General features: G+C 37.8%; 3 protein-coding genes across 4 annotated transcripts in view; 2 read left to right on the forward strand and 1 right to left on the reverse strand.

Annotated features, from left to right (window-relative positions):
• Positions 1 to 24220, forward strand: part of Ankrd45 (ankyrin repeat domain 45) — a 116954-nt gene that overhangs the window by 18194 nt on the left and 74540 nt on the right. For both annotated transcript variants that reach the window (XM_074047458.1, XM_074047459.1), the window contains exons 3-4: positions 15930 to 16097; positions 22875 to 22969. In XM_074047458.1, coding sequence (XP_073903559.1) covers positions 15930 to 16097; positions 22875 to 22969 — 263 coding nt within the window. The remainder of the gene's footprint in view (positions 1 to 15929; positions 16098 to 22874; positions 22970 to 24220) is intronic.
• LOC109698822 (probable proton-coupled zinc antiporter SLC30A4) lies at positions 9474 to 10862 on the forward strand (the record flags this gene model as incomplete). Its single annotated transcript, XM_020183244.2, has 1 exon — positions 9474 to 10862. A coding segment is annotated over one exon (1302 nt), but the record flags the coding sequence as incomplete, so codon positions are not given.
• Positions 17753 to 19571, reverse strand: Tex50 (testis expressed 50). The gene is made up of 2 exons (XM_074048895.1): positions 19248 to 19571; positions 17753 to 17962 (listed from the first exon to the last, which is right to left on the reverse strand). Exons 1-2 carry the CDS (start codon positions 19569 to 19571, stop codon positions 17753 to 17755), a joined length of 534 nt encoding a protein of 177 aa, XP_073904996.1.

Below are 24220 nucleotides of genomic sequence, written 5' to 3' on the forward strand. Positions count from 1 at the left end.
GATTTGCATATATTGAACCTCCTTGCAACTTTGGAATAAATCCAATTTGATCATGACATCTAATCTTTTTGGTGTACTATTGGGTTTGACTTGATAGTATTTTATTGGGAACTTTTGCATCTGTGTTCATTAGAGATATTAGTTTATAATTTTCTTTTACTGTGTCCTTTTCTGGTTTTGGTATCAGAACAATGCTTGCCTCGGAAAAAGTTATGAAGAATTAACCTCTTTTTCAATTTTTTGCCGTATGTTGAGAAGAATTGGTAGAATTTGTCTAGGGGCATGGCTCAAGTGGTAGAACACTTCCCTTGCAAGTATGAGGCCCTGAATTCAAACCCCACCACTGCCAAAAAAAAAGATATTTATGAATTGGGAGAGTTTACCAGTAAAATCATCTAGTCCTGTACCTTTCTTGACTCAGAGAGTTTTTATTGCTGATTCAGTTTCATTGCTTGTTGATAGTCTGTTTGTGTTCTCTATTTCTTTATGGTAGTTTATATGTGCACAGGAATTTTTCCATTTCTTCTAGGTTTTCCAATTTGTTAGTAGCTCATTATAATCCCTGATGATCCTTTGTCCTCTTTTTTAGTAACAATGTTTCCTTTTTCATCTTTTTTTGATCCTTTCTCTTTTTTTCTTAGCTTAGCTAAAAGTTTGCGAATCTTTTTATGTTTGCAAAAAAACCCCCAACTTTTTGTTTTGTTGATCTATTATATTTTTGTCTCAGTTTCATTTATTTCTCCTCTGATCTTTATTATTTCTTGATTCTTTGGTTGAAATAGAATTAATGGTACTAGAATTATAATAAATCATGTTGCCTTCTACTAATTTGGAGTTTGGTTTGTTCTTGCTTTTTAGCTCAGTGTTCAGTTGTTTATTTGAATATTTTCTGCTTTTTCCAATATAAACATTTGTTGCTATAAACTTTTGTCTTAGAATTGCTTTTGCTTATTCCATTGGTTTTGGTGACATGGCTTTTCTTTTTTTTGGCCACACTGGAATTTGAACTCAGGGTCTCATGCTTCTTAGGCAGGTGCTCTTACTGCTTGAGCAACTTCGCCAGCTCATTCCATTGATTTTGGTATCTGTGTCAGTCAGCTTTCTGGCTCTGTGACAAAATACCAGAGATAAACAATTTAAAGGATAAAAGGCTTATTTTGGCTTACAGTTTCACTTGGCCCTGTGGCTTTGGGTCTGTTGCAAGGCAGTATGTCATGGCAGGGAAGGTATAATGCTGCAGAACTGTTCACCTCATGACTGAGAAGCAAAGAGAGTGATGGTGGAGGAGCTGAGGTCCCAAAAACTCTTTCAAGGGTATGCCTCTTACCCCTTACTTAACTTCCTTCCACTATTCCCCACCTCCTAAAGTTTCTACCATCTCCCAGCAGCACCATCATCTGGGACCAAGGCTTTAATACTTGAGCCATTGGGAGACATTTAAGATAATGTTGTGTTTTCATTTTCATTTATTTTAAGAAACGTTTAGTTATCCCTTTTATTTTTTTCTACTGACTTTCTGGTCATTCAGGAGCATGTTGTTTACATTCCATGCATTTTTACAATTTTCATACATCCTGATTAAACTTGATTTCTAAGTTTATTAAGATACATGATACGATTTTGATTTTTTCAAATTTATTGAGAGTTGTCTTATCACCCAATATGTTCTATCTTGGAGAATGTTCCATGTGCTGATGTGAATAATGTATATTCTATGACAGTTGGATGAAATGTTCTGTAAATGTCTGTTAGATTTGTTGATTTTTGTCTGGAGGAACTGTCCATTGATGAAAGTAGAGTGTGAGAGCCCTCAGTATTATTGTGTTGCTAAGTGTGGGGTCCAGTGGCTCCACATCAAGTGCACCTTCAAATCCCACTGTCTCTCCCTCTAGATCTAATAGTGTTTGCTTTATATATTTAGATGGTTCAGTGTTGGCTGCAGGTATATTTACAATCTTTGTATCTTCTTGCTGAATTGATTCTTTTATCATTATATAATGACCTTCTTTGTCTCTTTTTACAGTTTTTGGCTTAAAATCTTGCTATAATTTGGAGGTTGAATGTCCCCATGTATTGAAGTTTTGATCCCTATGGTGGCACTATTGGGAAAGGGTGGACCCTTTAGGAGGTGGGGCCCAGTTGAAGGTCCTCAGATCATTGGGATATGCCCTTGAAGGGGGTTGTATGACCCTAGTCCTTGGCTTGTGGTGTGAGTGGTTTTGATCTGCTATATGCTGCCTCACCCTTGACCCAAAGCAATGGAGTCAATTATGGACTAGAACTTCGAAGACTCTGAGCCACAACAAAGCTTTTTTTGATTATAAGTTGATTATTTCAGGTATTTTGTTATAATGATGGAAAGTTGACTACCATGAGTCTGTTTTTGTCTGATATAAGTATTGCTACTCCTTCTCACTTTTGATTTCCATTTTTATGGAATATCTCTTTTCTGTCTTTTAACTTTCAGTCTATGTGTGCCTTTACGGGTGAGTTTTTTGTGGACAGAATACAGGTTGATCTTTTTAAAAAAAATCAATTTCAGCCAGTCTGTATCTTTTAATTGGGGACTATAAGTCATTTACATATTATGGTTTTGTGTAGTGATAAGGTTTGCTTCCTTTCTGTTCTCATTTGTGGGTCTGCCCTATCAGTGAATTTTATGCTGTCATAGTGGTAATTACTTTTTATTTCTAGAAAAGTCTTTTGCTTCCATGGCCTATTACTTGTTCCTGACTCATCTCAATTTTTGGATTTGAACTTCTCATTGACATGCTTATTAATTAACATCAACCTTGAGAAAACTACTTATCCATTCTGTGCTTCAGTTTCCTTGTACAAAATTGGCAACAATACAAACACCTAGAACCTATGTCATAGGACCAGCATGATGTTTAACTGAATTGATACTTGTGAAGCACACAGAACGATGCCTAAGGAAAAGATTCATTCTGCATCACCCTCCTGGAACCCAGTTGTCATTGCCAATGTAACGAGAGAACTTTAGGAAGATCCTCTTATCTGGATATTTTCTGAAATAATCTTCAGATGTTTTCCTCCTCTTGGAATGGCAATGAGGTTAATGTGCTACAAGGATCTATGTTTCTTTAGTAAGTGGACCATCTCTGGCAAGGGATAAAAATATGGAAAAGTTGTAAATTCCTTGGTAAAAGCCTGTCTTGTTTAGAAATATATATATTTATTTATTTCTTTAATTCATATTTACATACGTTTGGATCATTTCTCCCCCCTTCCCCCAACCCTTCCCTTACCCCCCAACCCCCTCACCTGGCAGAAACTATTTTGCCCTTATCTCTAATTTTGTTGAAGAGAGAGTATAAGCAATAATAGGAAGGACCAAGGGTTCTTGCTAGTTGACATAAGGATAGCTATACAGGGAATTAACTTGCATTGATTTCCTGTGCATGTGTTACCTTCTAGGTTAATTCATTTGATCTAACATTTTCTCTAGTTCCTGGTCCCCTTCTCCTATTGGCCTCAGTTGCTTTAAAGTACCTGCTTTAGTTTCTCTGCGTTGAGGGCAACAAATGCTATCTAGTTTTTTAGGTGTCTTACCTATCCTCATACCTCCCTTGTGTGCTCTCGCTTTATCATGTGATCAAAGTACAATCCCCGTGTTGTGTTTGCCCTTGATCTGATGTCCACATATGAGGGAGAACATACGATTTTTGGTCTTTTGGGCCAGGCTAACCTCACTCAGAATGATGTTCTCCAGTTCCATCCATTTACCAGCGAATGATAACATTTCATTCTTCTTCATGGCTGCATAAAATTCCATTGTGTGTAAATACCACATTTTCTTAATCCACTTGTCAATAGTGGGGCATCTTGGCTGTTTCCATAACTTCACTATTGTGAATATGCTGCAATAAACACAGGTGTGCAGGTGCCTCTGGAGTAACCTCTGTTGCATTCCTTTGGGTATATCCCCAGGAGTGGGATTGCTGGATCATATGACAGATTTATGTTTAGATTTTTAAGAAGCCTCTATATTTTTTCCAGAGTGGTTGCACCAGCTTGCATTCCCACGAGCAGTGTATGAGGGTTCCTTTTTCCCCACATCCTCGCCAACACCTGTTGTTAGTGGTGTTGCTAATGATGGCTATTTTAACAGGGGTGAGGTGGAATCTTAGTGTGGTTTTAATTTGCATTTCCTTTATTGCTAGGGATGGTGAGCATCTTTTCATGTGTTTTTTGCCATTTGAATTTCTTCTTTTGAGAAAGTTCTGTTTAGTTCACTTGCCCATTTCTTTATTGGTTCATTAATTTTGGGAGAATTTATTTTTTTTAAGTTCCCTATATATTCTGGTTATAAGTCTTTTGTCTGATGTGTAGCTGTAAATATTTTCTCCCACACTGTGGGTGTTCTCTTAAGTTTAGAGACCATTTCTTTTGTTGAGCAGAAGCTTTTTAGTTTTATGAAGTCCTTTTTATCTATGCTGTCTCTTAGTTGCTGTGCTGCTGGGGTTCCATTGAGAAAGTTCTTCCCTATACCAATTAATTCCAGAGTATTTCCTACTCTTTCCTGTACCAACTTTAGAGTTTGGGGTCTGATATTAAGATCCTTGATCCATTTTGAGTTAATATTGGTATAGGGTGATATATATGGATCTAGTTTCAGTTTTTTGCAGACTGCTAACCAGTTTTCCCAGCAGTTTTTGTTGAAGAGGCTGCTATTTCTCCATCGTATATTTTTAGCTCCTTTGTCAAAGACAAGTTGGTTGTAGTTGTGTGGCTTCATATCTGGGTCCTCTATTCTGTTCCACTGGTTTTCATGTCTGTTTTTGTGCCAGTATCATGCTGTTTTTATTGTTATTGCTTTGTAATATAGTTTGAAGTCAGGTATTGTGATACCTCCTCTATTGTTCTTTTGACTGAGTATTGCCTTGGCTATTCGTGGCCTCTTGTGTTTCCATATAAATTTAACAGTAGATTTTTCAGTCTCTTTAATGAATGTCATTGGGATTTTGATGGGAATTGCATTAAACATGTAGATTACTTTTGGGAGTATAGACATTTTTACTATGTTTTACCAATCCATGAGCATGGGAGATCTCTCCACTTTCTGTAGTCTTCCTCAATCTCTTTCTTCAGAAGTTTATAGTTTTCCTTGTAGAGGTCGTTCACATCCTTTGTTAGGTTAACACTAGGTATTTGATTTTTTTTGAGGCTATTGTAAATGGAATTGTTTTCATATATTCTTTCTCAGTTTGTTCATTATTAGTGTATAGAAATGCTAATGATTTTTCTATGTTGATTTTATATCCTGCTACCTTGCTATAGCTATTGATGGTGTCTAGGAGCTTTTGAGTAGAGTTTTTTAGGTCTTTAAGGTATAGGATCATATCATCTGCAAATAGGGATATTTTGACAGTTTCTTTACTTATTTGTATTCCTTTTATCCTTCTTCTTGCCTGATTGCTCTGGCTAGGAATTCCAGTACTATGTTGAATAGGAGTGGAGATAGTGGGAATCCTTGTCTAGTTCCTGATTTTAGAGGGAATCGTTTTAGCTTTTCTCCCTTAAGAATAATGCTGGCTGTAGGTTTGTCATATGTAGCTTTTATGATGTTGAGGTACTTTCTTTCTATTCCCAGTTTTCTTAGAGCCTTTATCATGAATTGGTTTTGGATCTTATCAAAGGCTTTTTCTGCATCTATTGAGATGATCTAGTAGTTTTTGTCTTTGCTTCTGTTAATGTGGTTTGTAATGTTTTTTGATTTCCTTATGTTGAACCAACCCCTGCATTCCTGGGATGAAGCCTACTTGGTTGTGGTGAATGATCTTTTTGATGTGTTGTTGAATTTGGTTTGCCATTATTTTATTGAGGATTTTTGCATCAGTGTTCATTAAGGAGATTAGCCTATAGTTCTCCTTTTGGAGGTGTCCTTGCCTGGTTTTAGGATAAGTGTAATACTGATTTAATAAAATGTGTTAGGCAGTTTTCCTTCCCTTTCTATTTCATGGAACAGGTTAAGGAGGGTTGGTATCAGTTCTTCTTTAAAGGTATGATGGAATTCAGCAGAGAATCCATCAGGTCCTGGACTTTTCTTTTTGGGAGACTCTTGATTGCTGCTTCAATTTCATTTTGTGTTATAGATCTATTCAGGTGATTAATTTCCTCTTGATTCAGTTTTGGATGATCATATGTATCTAGAATCTGTCCATTTCTTTAAGATTTTCGAGTTTATTTGAATATAGGTTCTTGAAGTAGTCTCTGATGATTTCCTGGACTTCCATGGTGTTTGTTGTTATCTCCCCTTTTGCATTCCTGATTTTACTAATTTGGGTTTTTCTCTCCTTATTTTAGTCAGGTTTGCCAGGGGTCTGTCGATCTTGTTTATTTTTTCAAAGAACCAACTTTTTGTTTCATTAATTCTTTGTATGGTTTTTTTGGTTTCTATTTCATTGATTTCAGCTCTTATTTTTATTATTTCTCTCCTTCTATTTGTTTTAGGATTTGCTTGTTCTTGTTTTTCTAAGAGTTTGAGATGCTTCATTAGGTCATTGATTTGGGATCTTTCAGTCTTTTTAATATATGCACTCATGGCTATAAACTTTCTTCTCAGGACTCTTTTGCTGTGTCCCATAGGTTCTGGTAGGTTGTGTTTCATTTTCATTTACTTCCAGGAACTTTTTAATTTCCTCTTTTATTTCATCAATGACTCATTGTTCATTAAGTAATGAGTTATTCAGTTTCCAGCTGTTGGCATGTATTTTGTCTTTACTTTTGTTGTTGAGTTCTAGTTTTATTGCATTGTGATCAGGTAGAGTGCATGGTATAATTTCTGTTTTCTTATATTTGCTGAGGCTCGCTTTGTGCCCTAGGATATGATCTATTTTGGAGAAGGTTCCATGGGCTGCTGAGAAGAATGTATATTGTGTAGAAGTTGGATGAAATGATCTGTAGACATCAATTAGGTCCATTTGATCTATTGTATATTTTAGATCTAGGATTTCTTTATTGATTTTTTGTTTGGATGACCTATCTATTGATGGTAATAGGGTGTTAACGTCTCCCACAACCACTATGTTGGAGTTACTATATGCTTTTAGGTCCTTCAGGGTATGTTTTTGAAATTGGGTGCATTGACATTGGGTGCATATAGTTTGATAATTATTATTTCCTTTTGGTCTATTTCCCCTTTTATTAGTATGGAATGTCCCTCTTTATCTCATTTGATTAATGTAGGTTTGAAGTCTACTTTGTCAGAGATAAATATTGCTACTCCTGACTGTTTTGGGGACATTGGCTTGGTAAATCTTCCAGCCTTTCATCCTGAGCCTATGCTTATTTCTGTTGGTGAGATGGGTCTCCTGTAAGCAACAAATTGTTGGATCTTCCTTTTTAATCCAGTTCATCAAACGGTGCCTTTTGATGGGGGAATTAACTCCATTAACATTAAGTGTTAGTACTGATAAGTATGTGGTGATTCCTGTCATTTAGTTGTCTTAGTTGTTTGAAGGTTTGATTGTGTGTACCTAAGTTGAGGTTACTCTCTACTTTCTTGCTTTTTCTTTTCCTGTAGTTTGGTACTGCCTGCCCTTTCATGATTTGTTGGGTTTCACTTTCTGTGTGCAGAATCCCTTGTAGAATCTTTTGTATTGGTGGCTTTGTGGTCAAATATTGTTTTAGTTTCTGCTTATCATGGGGGACTTTTATTGCTCCATCTATTTTGAATGATAGTTTTGCTGGGTAGAGTAGCCTAGGGTTGGAGTTATATCATTCAGTGCCTGGAAGATGTCATCCCAAGCTCTTCTTGCTTTTAATGTTTCTGTTGAGAAGTCTGCTGTGATTTTGATGGGTTTACCTTTGTATGTTACTTGTTTTTTCTCTCTTACAGCCTTCAATATTCTTTCGCTAGTTTCTGTACTTGTTTTAATGATAATATGCCGTGGGGTAGATCTATTTTGGTCTGGTGTGTTTGTTGTTCTCAAGGCCTCTTGCATTAGTATGGACATAGATTTTTCTAGATTTGGGAATTTTTCTGTAATTATTTCATTGAATATGTTATGCATTCCCTTTGCTTGCACTTCTTCTCCTTCTTCAATGCCCATGATTCTCAGGTTTGGTCTTTTGATGGAGTCAGTGAGTTCTTGCATTTTCTTTTCACAGGTCTTGAGTTGTTTAACTAATAGTTCTTCGGTTTTTCCTTTAATTACTATTTCATGTTCGAGTTCTGAGATTCTGTCTTCTGTTTGTTCCATTCTGCTGGATTGGTCTTCCATTTTGTTTTGCAATTTTGTTTCATTCTTTTTTCTGAGGTTTTCCATATCCTGAGTAGTTTCCTCTTTAATGTTGTCTATTTTTGTCCTGAGTGTATTTATCTCTTTATTAATTGTGTTCTTTGTTTCACTTTGGTGTTTATACAGTGCTTCTATGGTTTCTTTTATTTCTTCTTGTGCTTTTTCCAATTCTCTATTTTTGTTGTCTTGGAATTTCTTGAGTGTCTCCTGTACATTTTGTTGACCATATCCAGTATCATTGATTACTTGTGGTATTTCTTCTTTTAGATTATTCTTGTGGGCTTCATTGGGTTCTTTGGCATTGTTTATCTTCATTTTTTTGGAGTCTGGATCTGAGTATCTGTTTTCTTCATCCCTCTGGTTCCTGTCATAATGTTTTGCTGTGGGGAAACTGGTTTCCCTGTTTTTTCTGTCTTCCCGTCATTGCCCTTGGTGTTGTTATTGTCTCTGTACTGTGTGCAGTTAAGTATTTTCTAGCTTGTAATAATAATAATGGTGATATTTAGAATGGAAGGGTGAGAGGAGATGGAAAAACAAAGAAGTAAAGAAAAAGGGAGAAGTCGGTGCATGCTCGCCTGAGGGGAGAGGGGAGGCGAATTGGGGAGGGGGAACCAAGGTGGACGGACTGGAGTGCACGAGGAGCAGGGGGCCCTCCCGGCCTGGCCCGGCCCCACCCCGCCTCACCCCGCCCGCGTGGGCATTCATCCTTGAGCCGCGGGCGCCCAGCCCTGAGCTGCGGGCTTGCGCGTCCGCGCGCTGACCCCTCCCTCAGGCGTTTCGCTCTCCCGGCGCACGTGCAGGGCGGGGAGACGCGGCAGCCATGGTGCCAGCCCCGATCCTGTCAGAGCCGGGGAGCTGGCCCTGAGCCGCAGGCGTGAGCAGGGCCTCCCGCCCACCCCTTGCCATCCCTGGGCTGAGTAGCGCGAGCAGGCCCCCGCCAAGCCCGCCGCGGTGCAGGGAGATGTGCGGCGGCCCCGTGGCAGCACCCCAGGTAAGCGCTTTGCCCCCTAGTGGAGCCCAGGGCACCTCGGGCTGGCCCTGCTGCCCTGCCGCCCTCAGCTTCCGAACTTGGGGGCACTGTGGGGGTGCCTCTCGTGGGTAACGCGTTTCGTTTTCTATAGGATGGGGAGGGACGTGCAGCTCTGCGGTCGCGAACACGCACGGCTGTGAAGTAGGAGCTGCCGGCCGGCTGTCCATCCCTGAGCCATTTGGCCACGACCCCCGGCGTCTGCTGTGGCCGGCTCCGGCGTGTGGAAATGCCTTAAATCTCTGCTAAGGAAGGACGATGCGCCGCTGTTTCTAAATGACACCAGCACCTTTGACTTCTCCGATGAGCTGGGGTACAAGGTACTTTCTCGGTTTAATAAACTTCGAGTCGTGGTGGCCGATGATGACTCGGAAACCCCAGAACGGCCTATTAACGGGCCGCTCCAGGCCAATGATGACTCCTTACTGGACCAGGACTTACCTTTGACCAACAGTCAGCTGAGTTTGAAGATGGACCCCTGTGACAACTGCAGCAAACGGAGAGAGCTGCTGAAGCAGAGAAAGGTGAAAACCAGGTTGACCATTGCTGCCGTTCTTTACTTGCTTTTCATGATTGGAGAACTTGTAGGTGGCTACATTGCAAATAGTCTAGCAATTATGACAGATGCGCTTCATATGTTAACTGACCTAAGTGCTATCATACTCACCCTGCTTGCTTTATGGCTATCTTCAAAGTCACCAACCAGAAGATTCACCTTTGGATTTCATCGCTTAGAGGTTTTGTCAGCTATGATTAGTGTGCTGTTGGTATATGTACTTATGGGATTCCTCTTATATGAAGCTGTGCAAAGAACCATCCACATGAATTATGAAATAAACGGCAATATCATGCTCATCACTGCAGCTGTTGGAGTTGCAGTTAATATAATAATGGGGTTTCTTTTGAACCAGTCTGGTCACCATCACTCCCATTCCCATTCCCTGCCTTCAAATTCTCCTACCACAGGTTCTGGTGGACACAGCCATGGACAGGATAGTTTGGCAGTGAGAGCTGCATTTGTACATGCCTTAGGGGATTTGGTACAGAGTATTGGTGTACTAATATCTGCATACATCATACGATTCAAGCCAGAATACAAGATCGCTGATCCCATCTGTACATACATATTTTCATTACTCGTGGCTTTCACAACATTTCACATCATCTGGGACACAGTAGTTATAATATTGGAAGGTGTACCAAGCCACTTAAATGTAGATTATATCAAAGAAGCCTTGATGAAAATAGAAGATGTATATTCCGTGGAAGATTTGAATATCTGGTCTCTCACTTCAGGAAAATCCACTGCCATTGTTCACATGCAGCTAATTCCTGGAAGTTCATCTAAGTGGGAGGAAGTCCAGTCCAAAGCAAAGAGTTTATTATTGAACACATTTGGCATGTATAAATGTACTATTCAGCTTCAGAGTTACAGGCAAGAAGTGAACAGAACTTGTGCAAACTGTCAGAATTCCAGTCCCTGATTTTATGTGTCTTGGGGTCTACTGCCTTATTTATATGCAGTTGCAGACTCGAGAGCAATAAATGCAAACTTAAGTGAGAAAATGGAACCCTGACAGCTGTGTCCCTATCAATCACCAGTATCTCAAAACAATCACTCCAGCCTGATGATGCGTGTGTCTGTTAATGGTAAAATGAGACTTCATGATTTCCAGATGAAGATGTTTCTAAAGAACTGTTTACAGAATGAGATGTAACTCTACAGATACCTCATAGAAGACAATCCAAGACCATACTTCATTGATTTGTACATGTCATAAAGGAAGCATCAAAATTCAGTATTTGCATTTAAAAATACTTTTTAAAGGCCATTTTATATCAAGCCAGTGCTAGCAAACTGAGTTGCATTTTTTTTTAAATTATGTGATCTTGACATCCAGCTTCTGGAATTGCTGCTTTCTTTTTACTGAAATTATTCTCAACAGATTTCAGAAAGTTCTAATAATTATCCAGAGAATGGAATAAGCATGTATTCCTAAAGTGTTTCAGAACTGTTTCATTCACAAATAAGTTTTAATGTTATAGTTATGCTTGATAAACAAGTTTTTCCAGATATTACTGGGTTTCGAATCTCAAAGTTAATGTTTTTGATTATCTATAATCTTGTCAGAACAAAATCTTCACATTATGGTCATTGTCATTAAATTATTTAGGAAGTAATTTAATACAATTCTGAATGGCAAAAAAAAAAAAAAAGAAAAAGGGAAAACCAAATAAACAAACAAGTAGAAACAAACAAACAAAAGTTTCAAAGATATAAACAGGGAGAGATAGTGTACTAGTCAACAGTAAGCTGAACAGGCATTTGAGAGACAGAGAGAGGATTGAAAAAATAAATAAATAAAAAATAAATAAATGAAAAAAAAATCTCCAAGTTCAAATGCAATAAATTTTCAGTCTTAGTAATTTTGGTGTTAGTTCCTCTGCCTCCAATCCTGGAGATGGCGTCTCAGATGTAGTTCTCTTGTGTCATCAAAGGGGAAAAAAAACCAAACCAAACCAAACCAAACAAAACAACACAAAACAAAAAAAAAAAAACACCATAAATTGTCCCAAGTTCAAATGCAATACGGTTTCAGCAAATTTTTCAGCATGCAGGTGTAGTTCGGTTGTTGTCTCATCAAAGGAAGAGAGAGAAAACAAGAGTCTGGAGAAAGTTCTATGAATGGCTATCTGAGGCTGTGGATTGCCTGCCCGCTGCTGTCAGCTTGCTGTTGCTGGAGGCTTTATTTATGCAGATCTCAGGAGTGATCTTAACACTCACCTAGCCCTGCAGGCTTTGTTTACTTGGAGTTCTCCTGGGTGCAATCACCACTGCTACAATCTTTCCTCTTTCCAATCACACTGGGGGAGGTGACACTGCACCAGCTTTCTCAGGCCTGAGTGTTCATTTACAGTTCACATGGGAAGTGGGTCTTCCCCACTCTCCTGTGGAGTTTTCCTTCCACTGCCACTTTTACAAGCTTTCCCGCTCCTGATTGTTGGCGTGTGCTGCTGCTCCTGCCTTCTCCGGCTGGCTTGTTTATTTACAGTTCATGTGGAAAGTGGGTCTTCCCCTCTCTCCTGTGGAGTTTTCTTTCCACTGCCACTTTTACAAGCTTTCCCGCTCCTGGTTGCTGGGCGTGTGCCGCTGCTCCTGCCTTCTCCAGGTGGCTTGTTGTGAGGGGTTTCCCCTCCCCACCTCTTTGGTGCTCAGGGTGCCCCGCCCTCTTTGCTATATGTCTTTTTTGTTGTTATTGCTTATTTTTCAGTTTTTTTTCTTTTTTTCCCTGGGTGGTGGTCAGTCTGTCCAGGGCGCTATGCTGATCTGGCCCAGGCTTGTCTGTGGGAGTACCACATACCGCTTAGCTCACCTTATGGTTTGCATCTTCCCAAGCCATCTGAGCACTGCCATCTGGCAGTGGCACGGGAGTAGAAATATATTTATTCATTTATTTGCTGGTACTGGGGTTTGAATTCAGTGCTAGGTAAGTGCTCTACCACTTGAGCTTTATCCCCAATACTTTTTGCTCTAGTTATTTTTCAGATAGGGTCTTGGGCTTTTTCCCCTGGGCTGGCTTCTGACTACAATCCTCTATCTATGCCTTCTGTGTAGCTGGGGTTATAGGTATGAGCCACTGTGTCCAGCTCCTAGATATTAAAAAAATCCCACCCCTCCCTTTCAATGTCTCAAATGAATTTAAGAGCATTGTGATTAGATGTTGCCACTGGCTTATTACTTCAACCCAGAGCAAAGCAATACAGGAATCCAGAACATTTCTGCATTTGGAATGGCTTCCTACTCATGCCTGCAGTGTCTAGCTGTAGATAGTGTCTTTCTCCCCTGGCAGACCAGTGGCCCTAGGCCATTCAGATGATTGAAGACTTCCGTCTTCATGCAGAGGCAGGAATAAAAAGGGTGTTGTCTGGGTATTTATTGGCTCCTCATTTTATAGGTACTATGGTTTGAATGTGTCCCTTAAAATTCATGTGTTAGAAACTTAATGCACAAATCTAAGTGTTGAGAAGTGGTCCCTTCTGGGAGGTTTTTAGCTCATCAGGAGCCCTTCTGAATGGATTGATGCCACTATAAAAAGGGGCTATGGGAGTATCACTCCTTCTCTTTCTTCTTCCTCCCACCATGTGAGGCCACAGCAAGAAGGCACACATCAGAATACCTTGATCTTGAACTTCTCAGACCTCAAAACTGTGAGAAATAAATTTCTATGCTTTATAAATTACCCAGTCTGTGGTATTTTGTAATAGAGTAAGACAATAGGGAATAAAGGCCTAATAAATTCTTGGGTCTGTCTCTTAGTGTTTTAAGGTATCTCACTTGTGACGCTAAAAAAGGAAAAGTTGGTCCGAAGTGGGGAAGCAATTCCTATTTTATCTGATCCTAAAGTAGTGTACTTCATGCTCCTTTGGGTTCCTTATTAACTCTTTATTGTTCTTCTGGTTATGATAGTTCACTGCTTGGTCCAAGATAGGCCAGGATTGTAGGAATGTGGCAATTAGGAATCCCTCCACTTTGGAAAGGAAGTAGAATCATTGTTCTCTCTTCTCTTTCCCTACCTTAGCCAGAGGCAAACGTTTGGGTGCTGTTTCCTGCTCTTCATAATCTCTGTACCTGACAACAGACTTGGATTTTAATCTTATTTTGGCTACTTACTATCAGTGTGGTCAGGTACAGACTGACCTTCACTTTCCATTGTATATATGAATAGTGGAATAGTACCTTCCTCATAGGATTATTGGAAGGATTAAATGAAGTGTACATAAAGTGCTTAGTACAATAGATCACATGTTAGTTCGTTTTCTTGTTCATCTCTTCTTGTGGTAGTATAGCACATGCTTCTTTGGCCAGTTAAGAAAGTCTTAAGTATATCCTTACGGGTAAGTATAGTAAATTGTTATAATTTTACATTGACTTAGCATTCATTTTGAATATGTTTTACCTTCTTATACCAGAAGCAGGGTTATGTCACCCTTGTCACCAGGTCTGTACACATTCAAATGGCTCAGGCTGGTAGCCAGAGGTAAGAACTTAGAGGCATCTATCCTGCATAGCAAACTGCACCCTCCACTTTCCCACTGCTCTCTTTAAATGGGCCTGTCATTTTTTTGTCCACATATTTATTTATTCACACCCTATTCCCTTATATATGCTGTTAGTTGCCATATTTTCTACCTGCCTACCTCTTTATTCCTTCCTTTTATGACTTGGGAACATAGGACTTATTACACCTCTGTGCCAAGATATCTTAGTAAAAATCTTTGAACTTTCCTACTGTGTATTGAATTTGCACTTTCCATTTGAAGAACCAAGGGCTGCTCAAGGTCAAGTTCTCCTTAAGATGCTGGAAAAACACAAGATCAGGCTCCTGGTACAACTGTTGGTCAGGAAGGCATAAACTGGATATGTGTCAGATAAGAGCCATCTCTCAGTATAAACAAGTTTCCCCCATGAGGGACCTTCTGGTTGTGCATCAGACAACAAAGCATGAGGTCATCTGCCAGGTAAAAGAAGTGTCATATGAAAGGCACAACTGTAAACACCTATATCTAGCTTCCCTAGCTAGGGCTGCTAGCTGCCCTATTTAATTTGGGACTCATAAAACTAAGTTAAAATAATAACCTTTAATTTGGGACTCATAAAACTAAGTTAAAATAATAACCTTAATTATATAATATAATAATAATAATAACTGATTTAAAAAAAATCAGTCTGAAAAAAATGTGAAAGATGCATCCTTTATTTTTCACCTTTAAAATTATACCTCATGGCATTCACTTCAGTAAGTCTAAGAAATTACTTTCTGATTTGGTAGTTCATAATTTTAGTTTTAATGTAAAAGATTAACTTCCAAACCAAAGCATACACAGTTCTATTAATTAGTATGATTGTGGCAATAGTAAAGCTAGAATAATTAGAGTTCCATGGGAATTCCTTAAAATCATAGGTTCAGTTGTTCCAAAGTAGATGACTGCTAGGGAGGTTGCCATCTTCCTTAGCTGATGTTGAAGAGCTCAGGCTTCAGATGCCTATGTTGGTATCTTATGTTCATTAATTATTGGCTGTGTTTCTTGGGCAAGTTTCTTAACATCTCTGGACTTTAGTTTCCTTATCTGTAAGATGAGAATTATAATCATTCTGACACCATAGAGTTTATAAAATTAAGTGAGATTACTATATGTAAAACACTTAGTGCTTGGCCCAGACTAGTTGTTCAATACTTGACTGTGATTATGATCGCCTAAAACAATGTGCAATGCACCTGAGTTCTGATGGGTCATTGTAAAATACCATAAGTAGAAAATGCATTTAATATATCCAACCTAGTCATAGCTTAGCAACACGGTACACTGGAGAGTATCCATTGTTTATGGATACATAAACATGCTGGTGTGGCTGACTGGGAGCTGTGACTCATTGTTGCTGCCCAGAATAGTAAGAAAGTACTGGACCACATATCACTAGTCTTGGAAAAGACTGAACATCAAAATTCCAAGCACAGTTTCCACTGAATACATATGGCTTTCATACCAGTGTAAAACCCCCAAATCATGTCAAATCCTTCTAAGTAGGGGACAGTCCATAACTTATTTGACCTGGGCATCTTCATTCTATTTGTTAGGGTACACACTCTTACACTGCGCTGCAGCCTGGGGTCGTTTGGAAACTTTAAAAGCACTAGTGGAACTGGATGTTGATATAGAAGCTTTAAACTTCCGGGAAGAAAAAGCTCGAGATGTTGCTGCTCGTTATTCCCAGGCTAAGTGTGTTGAATTTCTGGACTGGGCAGGTAAGAAAGCTGACATGGTATTCACAAACTGATTGATGTGATGGAAAGAGATGACTAATACTTTCGCCTTCCAGCTAGATATTTTATTTGCTATTGCAGTAATATATGAAATCTTTTTTCCCCCCTCCATTTTGCTATTGGCTTAAAACATTGTACCTAATAGGAACTGTATATATTGGAAGCTTATTGATTTACCAACTTCTAACAATTTAACCAATAATTTTCTGTATGACTATACTTATATTTTCAAGGCTATTTTCTGAGAGACCCAGGTAAAGTAGACTACTCTTTAAATGTTTAACAAAAAATTAAAATTAGCAAATTTCAGTAATATATTTGATTCACAAGATGAAAAAAATGTTAGTAGCAATTACATATATTTGTTTAGACAAAGTTAATATGGTATTAGTAGCACAATAGTAATTACCCTTATGACATGGGAGATCTTCTGGGATGTTTATCTTTTTCTTAATTTGGTTACTGGTTACATGAGGACATTCATTTATGAAAATTCATTGAGCTGCACACATAATTTTTCAACTTTCTGTATGCATATTCTACTTTAATATAAAATTCAAAAACATGTTGACTTTTGCTAATATTTGTTTACATAATTCCCATAGCCCCATAGAATATAGCTTAGAGAGATTCCAGGAAGACAGACCTATGTAACTTTGTATGTGTGCAAAGATGTTATAAAAATAGTGATTATAAGCATTACAGCATTCATTTTGCATGGTTATCTGCATTTGTGTTTTCAACTAAGTATTTATTTAATACATACTATTGAATATGACAGTATGCTTGTAGGTACAATGGATTGTTCCTGCCTTGTGGACATTGTTATGGGAATGATAGTCTATATACATATTCAACAGTTATGTAACAATATCGGAAAGACTATGATTAAGGGTAAAAGTTGGCCGAGCAGACAGTCCATGCTATCCATGCTATGGGGCAGTCAGAGAACATGCAGTCAGCATTTTGGGGTTGAGCTGGGCCTTGCAGAATGGATGAGATTTGAATATGTAATAGAAGGAGAAAGGGCATGAGCAAAATTTAGAACTGGGGATGAAAGTGGCATGTTGGAGGACAGTGAAAAGATTGCCTTACTGTAGCAGTGAGTCAGAGTTTTCACAGGTAGGCTATGATATAGGTGGAATAGGAGGGCTAGGTACATGGCCTTTGAGACTGCTTGAGTTTCAATGCTGGTGTCTCTACTGGAAACCTCTAAAACCTTGGATAAGGCACTTACATTCTCTATACCTGAGTTTCCTTTTCTGAAAAAGGGGACCAATAATAGTTCCTTCCTCTTGAGAGTTGTGAGAATTAAATGAGATGATGTAAAGCACTTAGCACAATACCTGTCATGTGGTCAGTACTTGAAAAATGCTGCTGCTGTAAGTACAGCCAGATTATACCCTTAAATGCCAGGCTAAGGTGTTTTCATTTTATTCTGGGAGCCACCTTAGTAAGTATGGATTCTTTTATAGTTGAATGGAAATCCAGACTTCTTTGAAAAATTTCAGTAAATATTGTGGCAAAAAAATTACAAAGCCTCCTAATAAACCATTTTTATCCTTAGAGAAGTTCTCTCAATAGATTTCTTTTGTAATCTCCATATTTGATTGAGCTATATTTGCATATGCTTATTTTTAATGTCCTCTGGCTCCTCCTCCACTCTTCTTCCTCTTTAATTTTCGGTGCTTAACTTTCTTAGAGGAAGAATGTTGGGACACCTGCTTCAGGTACTTGGTCATCAATGATGTTGTGGCCAGCAGTCTGCAGAGTATTTGGTCAATGTCATAGATGGATGGACTTTTTAGATCATTACCAAACTTATCTAAGGAGGCTTGTTTTTTCAGCTGAAAGGAGAAAAAACAAATGATAGAAATTTTTATCTTAGTTCAAATTAAATTTATATTCTGAATATATAAACAAATTTAAATTCTTTTTTTTTTTTTTGCAGTAGTGGAGTTTGAACTCAGGATCTTGCAGTTGGTAGGCAAATGCTCTATCACTTGAGCCATGCCCCCAGACCTTTTTAACTTTAGTTATTTTTAGGTAGAGTCTCCTGCTTTTCCCTGGGGGTGGCCTCAGACTGCAGTTCTCCTACCTATGGTCTCCTAGGTAGCTGGAACCACAGGTGCACACCATCGCACCTGACTTATTGACATGGGATCTTGCTAACTTTTTGCCTGGACTGGATTCAAAATGTAATCTTCTCTATCTTTACCTTCTGAATAGCTGGGATTACAGATGTGAGCCACCATGCCTAGCTTATAAACTTAAGTTCTATTAAAATGAATTTACCAGTTATATATACAAAAGAGAAGTTACTATAGAAGAAACATATAAGTGTAGAAGAAATGCTCTTCTGTAATATGCAACAAAAGATTTGATTGATCATTATTGCCACCAACAAATATTTAATGAGTGCTTTCTATGGTTCGAGCACTCTGCTTAGAGAGGTTATTTGAATGTTAGCAATTTTTCCTTTATTAAACAATCTCAATGTGTAATACCATAAAATATTAGTCAAGCCACTTTAAAAATAAGATAATATTGATAAATACCTAAATTGTTCTGAAGGTCAAGGAAATTTTTGTTTTTGGCCAATGAGTTTTTAAGATTGTCTCAAACAATGGTGCCATCTATTGGTAAGGTGGGAAATTAGTTTAAAAGCTCTGTTTCTCAGAAAGTTATCCTAACATTAGAAATTAATTTATAGTCCATTAAAAAAAGTTCATGCCAACTTTTGTATTTCATGTTTTTAGATCCAGATGTTTTTAAGAGATCTCTTGTTCCAGATTTAAGAGATCTCTTGTTCCAGATCTTGTCTCATTTTATGAAACAACTGAGAAAGAGCAAATGACTTCCCTTCATTTCCTATACATTCTACACAGTGTAGGTCACTACTTTTATGTTGTGTTTTGTAACTTGAAGTAGAAGGGTTGGACTAGATGATTTTAAGGACCTTCGGATTTTTTACACATTTGTCAAGTACCTTGTATGTGGAAGACACTTGCTAGATACTGGGGATGAGTGGGAAGAGGGAAGATTGAGAAGAAGAGAGGCCTGTCTTCAAAGAAGCTATAATCTTATTTTCTAAACTCTGAGATTCTATAATTATTCGCATCACAAATTCACCTTTTTTTGATGTTTCTTCCATTTCATCCACAGGTAATGTGCAGATAAAACAGACAGGATTAAAAAGAGAGCTTGTATTAAAATATAAGAGAGGTGTAAACAACTCTGAAATATATCCATGTTAGCAAAGTTGCAGCATAGTCTGTCCAGAGGGTAAGGTAGACAGTGAGTTGGAGAATCCTTAACTTTCAGATAATGCACTTCTTCTGGAAAAATATCCCATCCAACTTTTGTCCAGATTGTTCCATCACAAATGCAGAAGCTCTCCCCGAAGAAGCAGATAAACAACAGAGGAAAAATCAGGGCTGGTCCTTGATTAGACATCTTTCTTTCTCAATTGGGAAGAAAATCTGAAGTTAAAAAATTAGTCAGACAGAATGGAAAATGCCCTATTAGTTAATATGGTGCTTCCATCAAGGAGTTTTACTTAGTCTTGTCAGTCAGCCAAATATACCTAGGAAAATACAGTACTGATCCTCATAACATCATCGGTCGCAGTAACTGATGATGAAAAATTCAGTGACATCACAAAGAACTACACTGGAATTAAAAGGTGTCACCCAACCAATCACCTTAGGTTTCTTAAGGATACTTTTTGTTGCTTTTTACTAGAATGCTTTGAGCTTCTTCAATATTCTTAAAAATGAAAGACTTACTAATAAATTAATGATAAATATGTAATAGTATTAATAAAATCTCACAGAAACAATTTATTTATATCCACCTTGGAGACCATGTGGTGCAGTCAGGTGGTGGATGAGCGGAGAGGAAGGTGGTGTGGTATATGGATAAAAGATAAGATGATGAAGTGACTTGATATATGACAAAAAAGGGATATAGACCTGTATTTTAAGGGGCTACAATCTACAGATAAAAAGCAAAAGTCAAGATAATAATAAAAATTATAAGATGACATAAAATGACAGCTAAATAAAATTATTAACATGTAACAGTTGATAGGGCATAGTTTAACCAGGAGGAATTAGCAGGTTTCCAAAATTGTTCTTGAATGGTCCTTGAATTAGGAGTAGAATTTTAGTGGTGGCCACATGAAGAGGGTATCTCAGAATTTCCAAGATTCTGTGTAATCATTTGTACAACTGACACTTATTAAGTGCCTATTGTGTGTTGAATACTGCTCTGAGTTGAAAATACCGATAGAAAATAGAATTCTTACCTTTATGGAGCTTGCTATTTGGCATGGGAACACAGACAATAATTCTATCTAAATCTATGTGTCTGTGGAGTGCTCTGGAGAAAAGCATAGCAGTAAGGGAGGTGGGAAATTGCCAGCCAGTGAATGAGTGACTGTGTGTATTATGAGAGAAATTAAGGTACACATCTGGGGTTTGAATTCAAAGTCTCACACTTGCTAGGCAGGCACTCTACCAATTGAGCCACACCCTCAGCCCCTTTACTTTAGTTATTTTTTGAATAGGGTCTCATGTTTTTGCCTTGGCCTACCTGGACCATGATTCTCCTGTTTATGCCTTCTATGTAGCTGGGATTACAGGCGCCCAGCACCACCCCTGACTTTTTGATTGGGATGGGGGTCTCACTAACTTTTTGCCTAGGCTGGCCTTGAACTGTGATTCTCCCAATCTCTGCCTCCTGAGTAGTTGGAATTACAGGTATGAGCCACTGTACCTGGCTAAGAGAGATATCTTTTCTAAAAGGTGATGCTTGCACAGAAACCTGAAGGAGCAGAAGGAGGGAACCATGTTGATATGCGGGTAGAGGAAGAAGAAAATGAATAGTAGATAGACTCTCTGAATGAATGTTGAAGGGAATTGAAGCTAGAAAGATAATTTGAGGGCTCTGTTTTTATTCAGTAGGGAGTAGGGAGTGATTTATAGGGTTTTAAAAAGAGGAGTGACCAAAATAATAAACTTACTGAATGCTTTGCTGTGTACAGGCACTGTACAGGCACTTCATTATTCATTATACTGTGTACTGCAATCTTGGGTATATACTATGTACTATAATGTTCATAGTTACAATTCAAGTAGAGGCTAGGAGATGGATCCTCCCAGATATCTCTGCAGATGTCAGGAAGCAAAGATTAGGATGATGTATTTGAAGATGGAAGAAGGGGCCAGCAGCCAAGGAGTTCAGGAGCCACTAGAAATTTAGTAAGGCAAAGGCCAGATTCTCAGTTAGAAGCCTGCAGAAGGAATCAGTCCTGCCAACACATCGACTTTAGCGCAGTAGAGTCAATTTCAGACACCTAGCCTCTAGAACCTCAGTTCTAGAGGATAAATTCAAGTTGTTGTTAAGCCACCAAATTTATGGTGCTTGATATAGCATCCACAGAAAACTAAAACATCAGTGTCTAAATTTATTTGAGACTAATCTATAATTTACAAAGTTCAGTTATTCCATCTTGAAGTATGATAAGCACTTCAGTTTATTTGAGTTTTAAAAATTTTTTCTCAGCAAAGTATTATAATTTTAGGTATTTTATTTATTTACTTTTTTTCCTTGCAGTACTGGGGTTTGAACTCAGGGCCTCATGCTTGCTAGGCAGGCACTCTACCACTTGAGCCACTATGCCAGCAGTATTATAATTTTATTTAAGAAGGTCTTCCAAATTTTGTGATAGCATTATTATGGGTACTACAGGGAATGGAATTATTTTAAGCATTTTTAAAGAGGAAGCTATTTTTGAATTTTTTACCACTTGAGCCACTCTACCAGCACTTTTTTTTTTTATTTTTGAATTTTTTTATGCAGGATCAAGAACAGTAAAACAAATGATGGTTTGTGTATTGGAAGTATCTATGTTGTTCTTTTCTCCAGAGTAGACATTTTAATAGATGCAGTGTCTTTGGGATCAAGTGCAAAGTTTGATATTTCCTTTGTTCTTCAAAAATTCTGACACAATTTTAAGAATTGAGTTCTCCAAAGTGATGGACTCATTGAATGCTATCTTCCTGAAAAACTTTTAAGCATTTTTCTTAGTTATGATAGTTATATAGAAGGTTTTGCTGTTTTATCCCAGTTTGGTTCATCCACTCCATTATTCTCCTTCTTTCCCCACTCGCCTTTTAAAAATGACTCTAACACATTTCAATGTTCCATACTCATACATGTACAGAAAGTTCATCAACTATATTTACCCCTCTTTACTCTTTTCATTTACCCTCCCCCTCCTGCTAGTGCCCTCCCCTTAACATGACCTATTTTACATTCTTGTCCTTCATTGTGTAAGTGTCTGTTCATTGTTCAGTGGGATTTTGCCTTGGTATTTTACCTACAAATACGTTGTACTTTAATCAGTCTAACCTCTTTTTCTGAAATTCAATGAAAACAATGACAGCAAATATCCTACATAATCTTTTTTTTTAATTGTTGTACTAGGGATACATTGTGGCATTTACAAAAGTTCTTACAATATATCAAATATATCGTACTTGAATTCACCCCCTCCATCATTCTTCTTTATCCCCCCCTCCCCCATCCCTGGAATAGTTTCAACAGGTCTCACTTTTCCATTTACAAACACATGTACACAGTATTTGTATCCTACACAATCTTTATAAAAATTCTGGATATGTGATAGACTTTACAAACAGCTGAGCATATTTTTTGTTCTTATTGTGTGTTTTTATTGTCCTCTTCTTTCAGATGCAAGGCTGGCTCTGAAAAGATATATTACAAAGGCCTCTCTAATCCTTACTGACTCAGAAAAGGGACCAGGAAAGCTCCTGAAGGAAGACAAGGTGCCACATTGTGATTACTACTTGTTCTGAAGTCTTTTGAGAATTTTGTTTTATGTCTTAATTTCCACACTAATGCTCTTCTTCCCTTCCTCTTCCCCTTTTCTCCTATTCTCTCCCTTCCTTTCTTTATAAACTATTGACAAGGGAAAGACTGAGCAAATTTACATGAAATAGTATTAAAACAATGACATAGAGATGCACCAAATATCACACACAACAACATGGATGAATGTTAGAAATATATATATATATATATTGGTGGGACTGGGGTTTGAACTCAGGGCTTTGCTCAGGTGCTCTACTGTTTGAGCCATACTTCCTACATAGATTTTTTATAAAACTCAGAAGTAAACAAAAACTATATTATTTTAAACTATGGTGTGAAACTATTAAAAAAGCAAAGAAAGCAAAGGAATAAGCCCAGATCGTGGTTATCTCTTGGAGGCAGGTATTGGGTGAGAGAGAGGGCACACAGGAATGTGTTAATAGGACTGGTAGTATCCTGGTCCTTATATTGGAGTAGTCAGATGCACTGATACTCATTTTATTATTTTACTTACAAACTTAAGATTTTTTTAATATATACATTTTAGTATGTGTGTACATATACAAATACATTTTTAATGTATCAAATTTTCTGTATTGGGGATAAAGATAAACAGATGTAAAGATAACTATTATAAGGCCAGCTTGCCACATTACTATGTCTGAGTACTACCTGCCTAATTATTGATTTAGTTGTGCATATGTTCAAGGTGTCAGAAATTTGTTTTGGTTTTAAATTACTTCATTCATTTCTGTGCAGGATGATCTGTGAATTTGCTCTGGCATAATTTATGTGAAAAAGAATTCACTATTGCTAAAATGACATCAGCAAGTCTGAGAACTTGATAAGTTGCACACTGAACTTGTTTCTTATATGAAGTACTCTACGAAATCCTGTGAAACATAATACAGGAAAAATTCTATTAGAATACCTGGTGGAACTGTTAAATCTGCAAAAGCAAATATTTTTTGCATTAAAGGAATAGTGCCTTCTTAAATTAGCTACTAGAAAAGCCTTTTAATTTCAATTAAAAATAAGGTTATCTGAACTAGAAAATGTGTGTACACACAGTAATAATCAGACAAAATGGAGACATCTAAAACCAACATAATGGTTTTCACTTTCCCTTTCCATCTTATTATCCTGTGGTTCTGATAGTAGTTTTGTGTTAATTTCACCATACTTTCCCTTCCCTTATATAAGCG

This window comes from Castor canadensis, chromosome 11 (assembly GCF_047511655.1).
Source record: "Castor canadensis chromosome 11, mCasCan1.hap1v2, whole genome shotgun sequence".
Taxonomy (NCBI): Eukaryota; Metazoa; Chordata; class Mammalia; order Rodentia; family Castoridae; genus Castor; species Castor canadensis.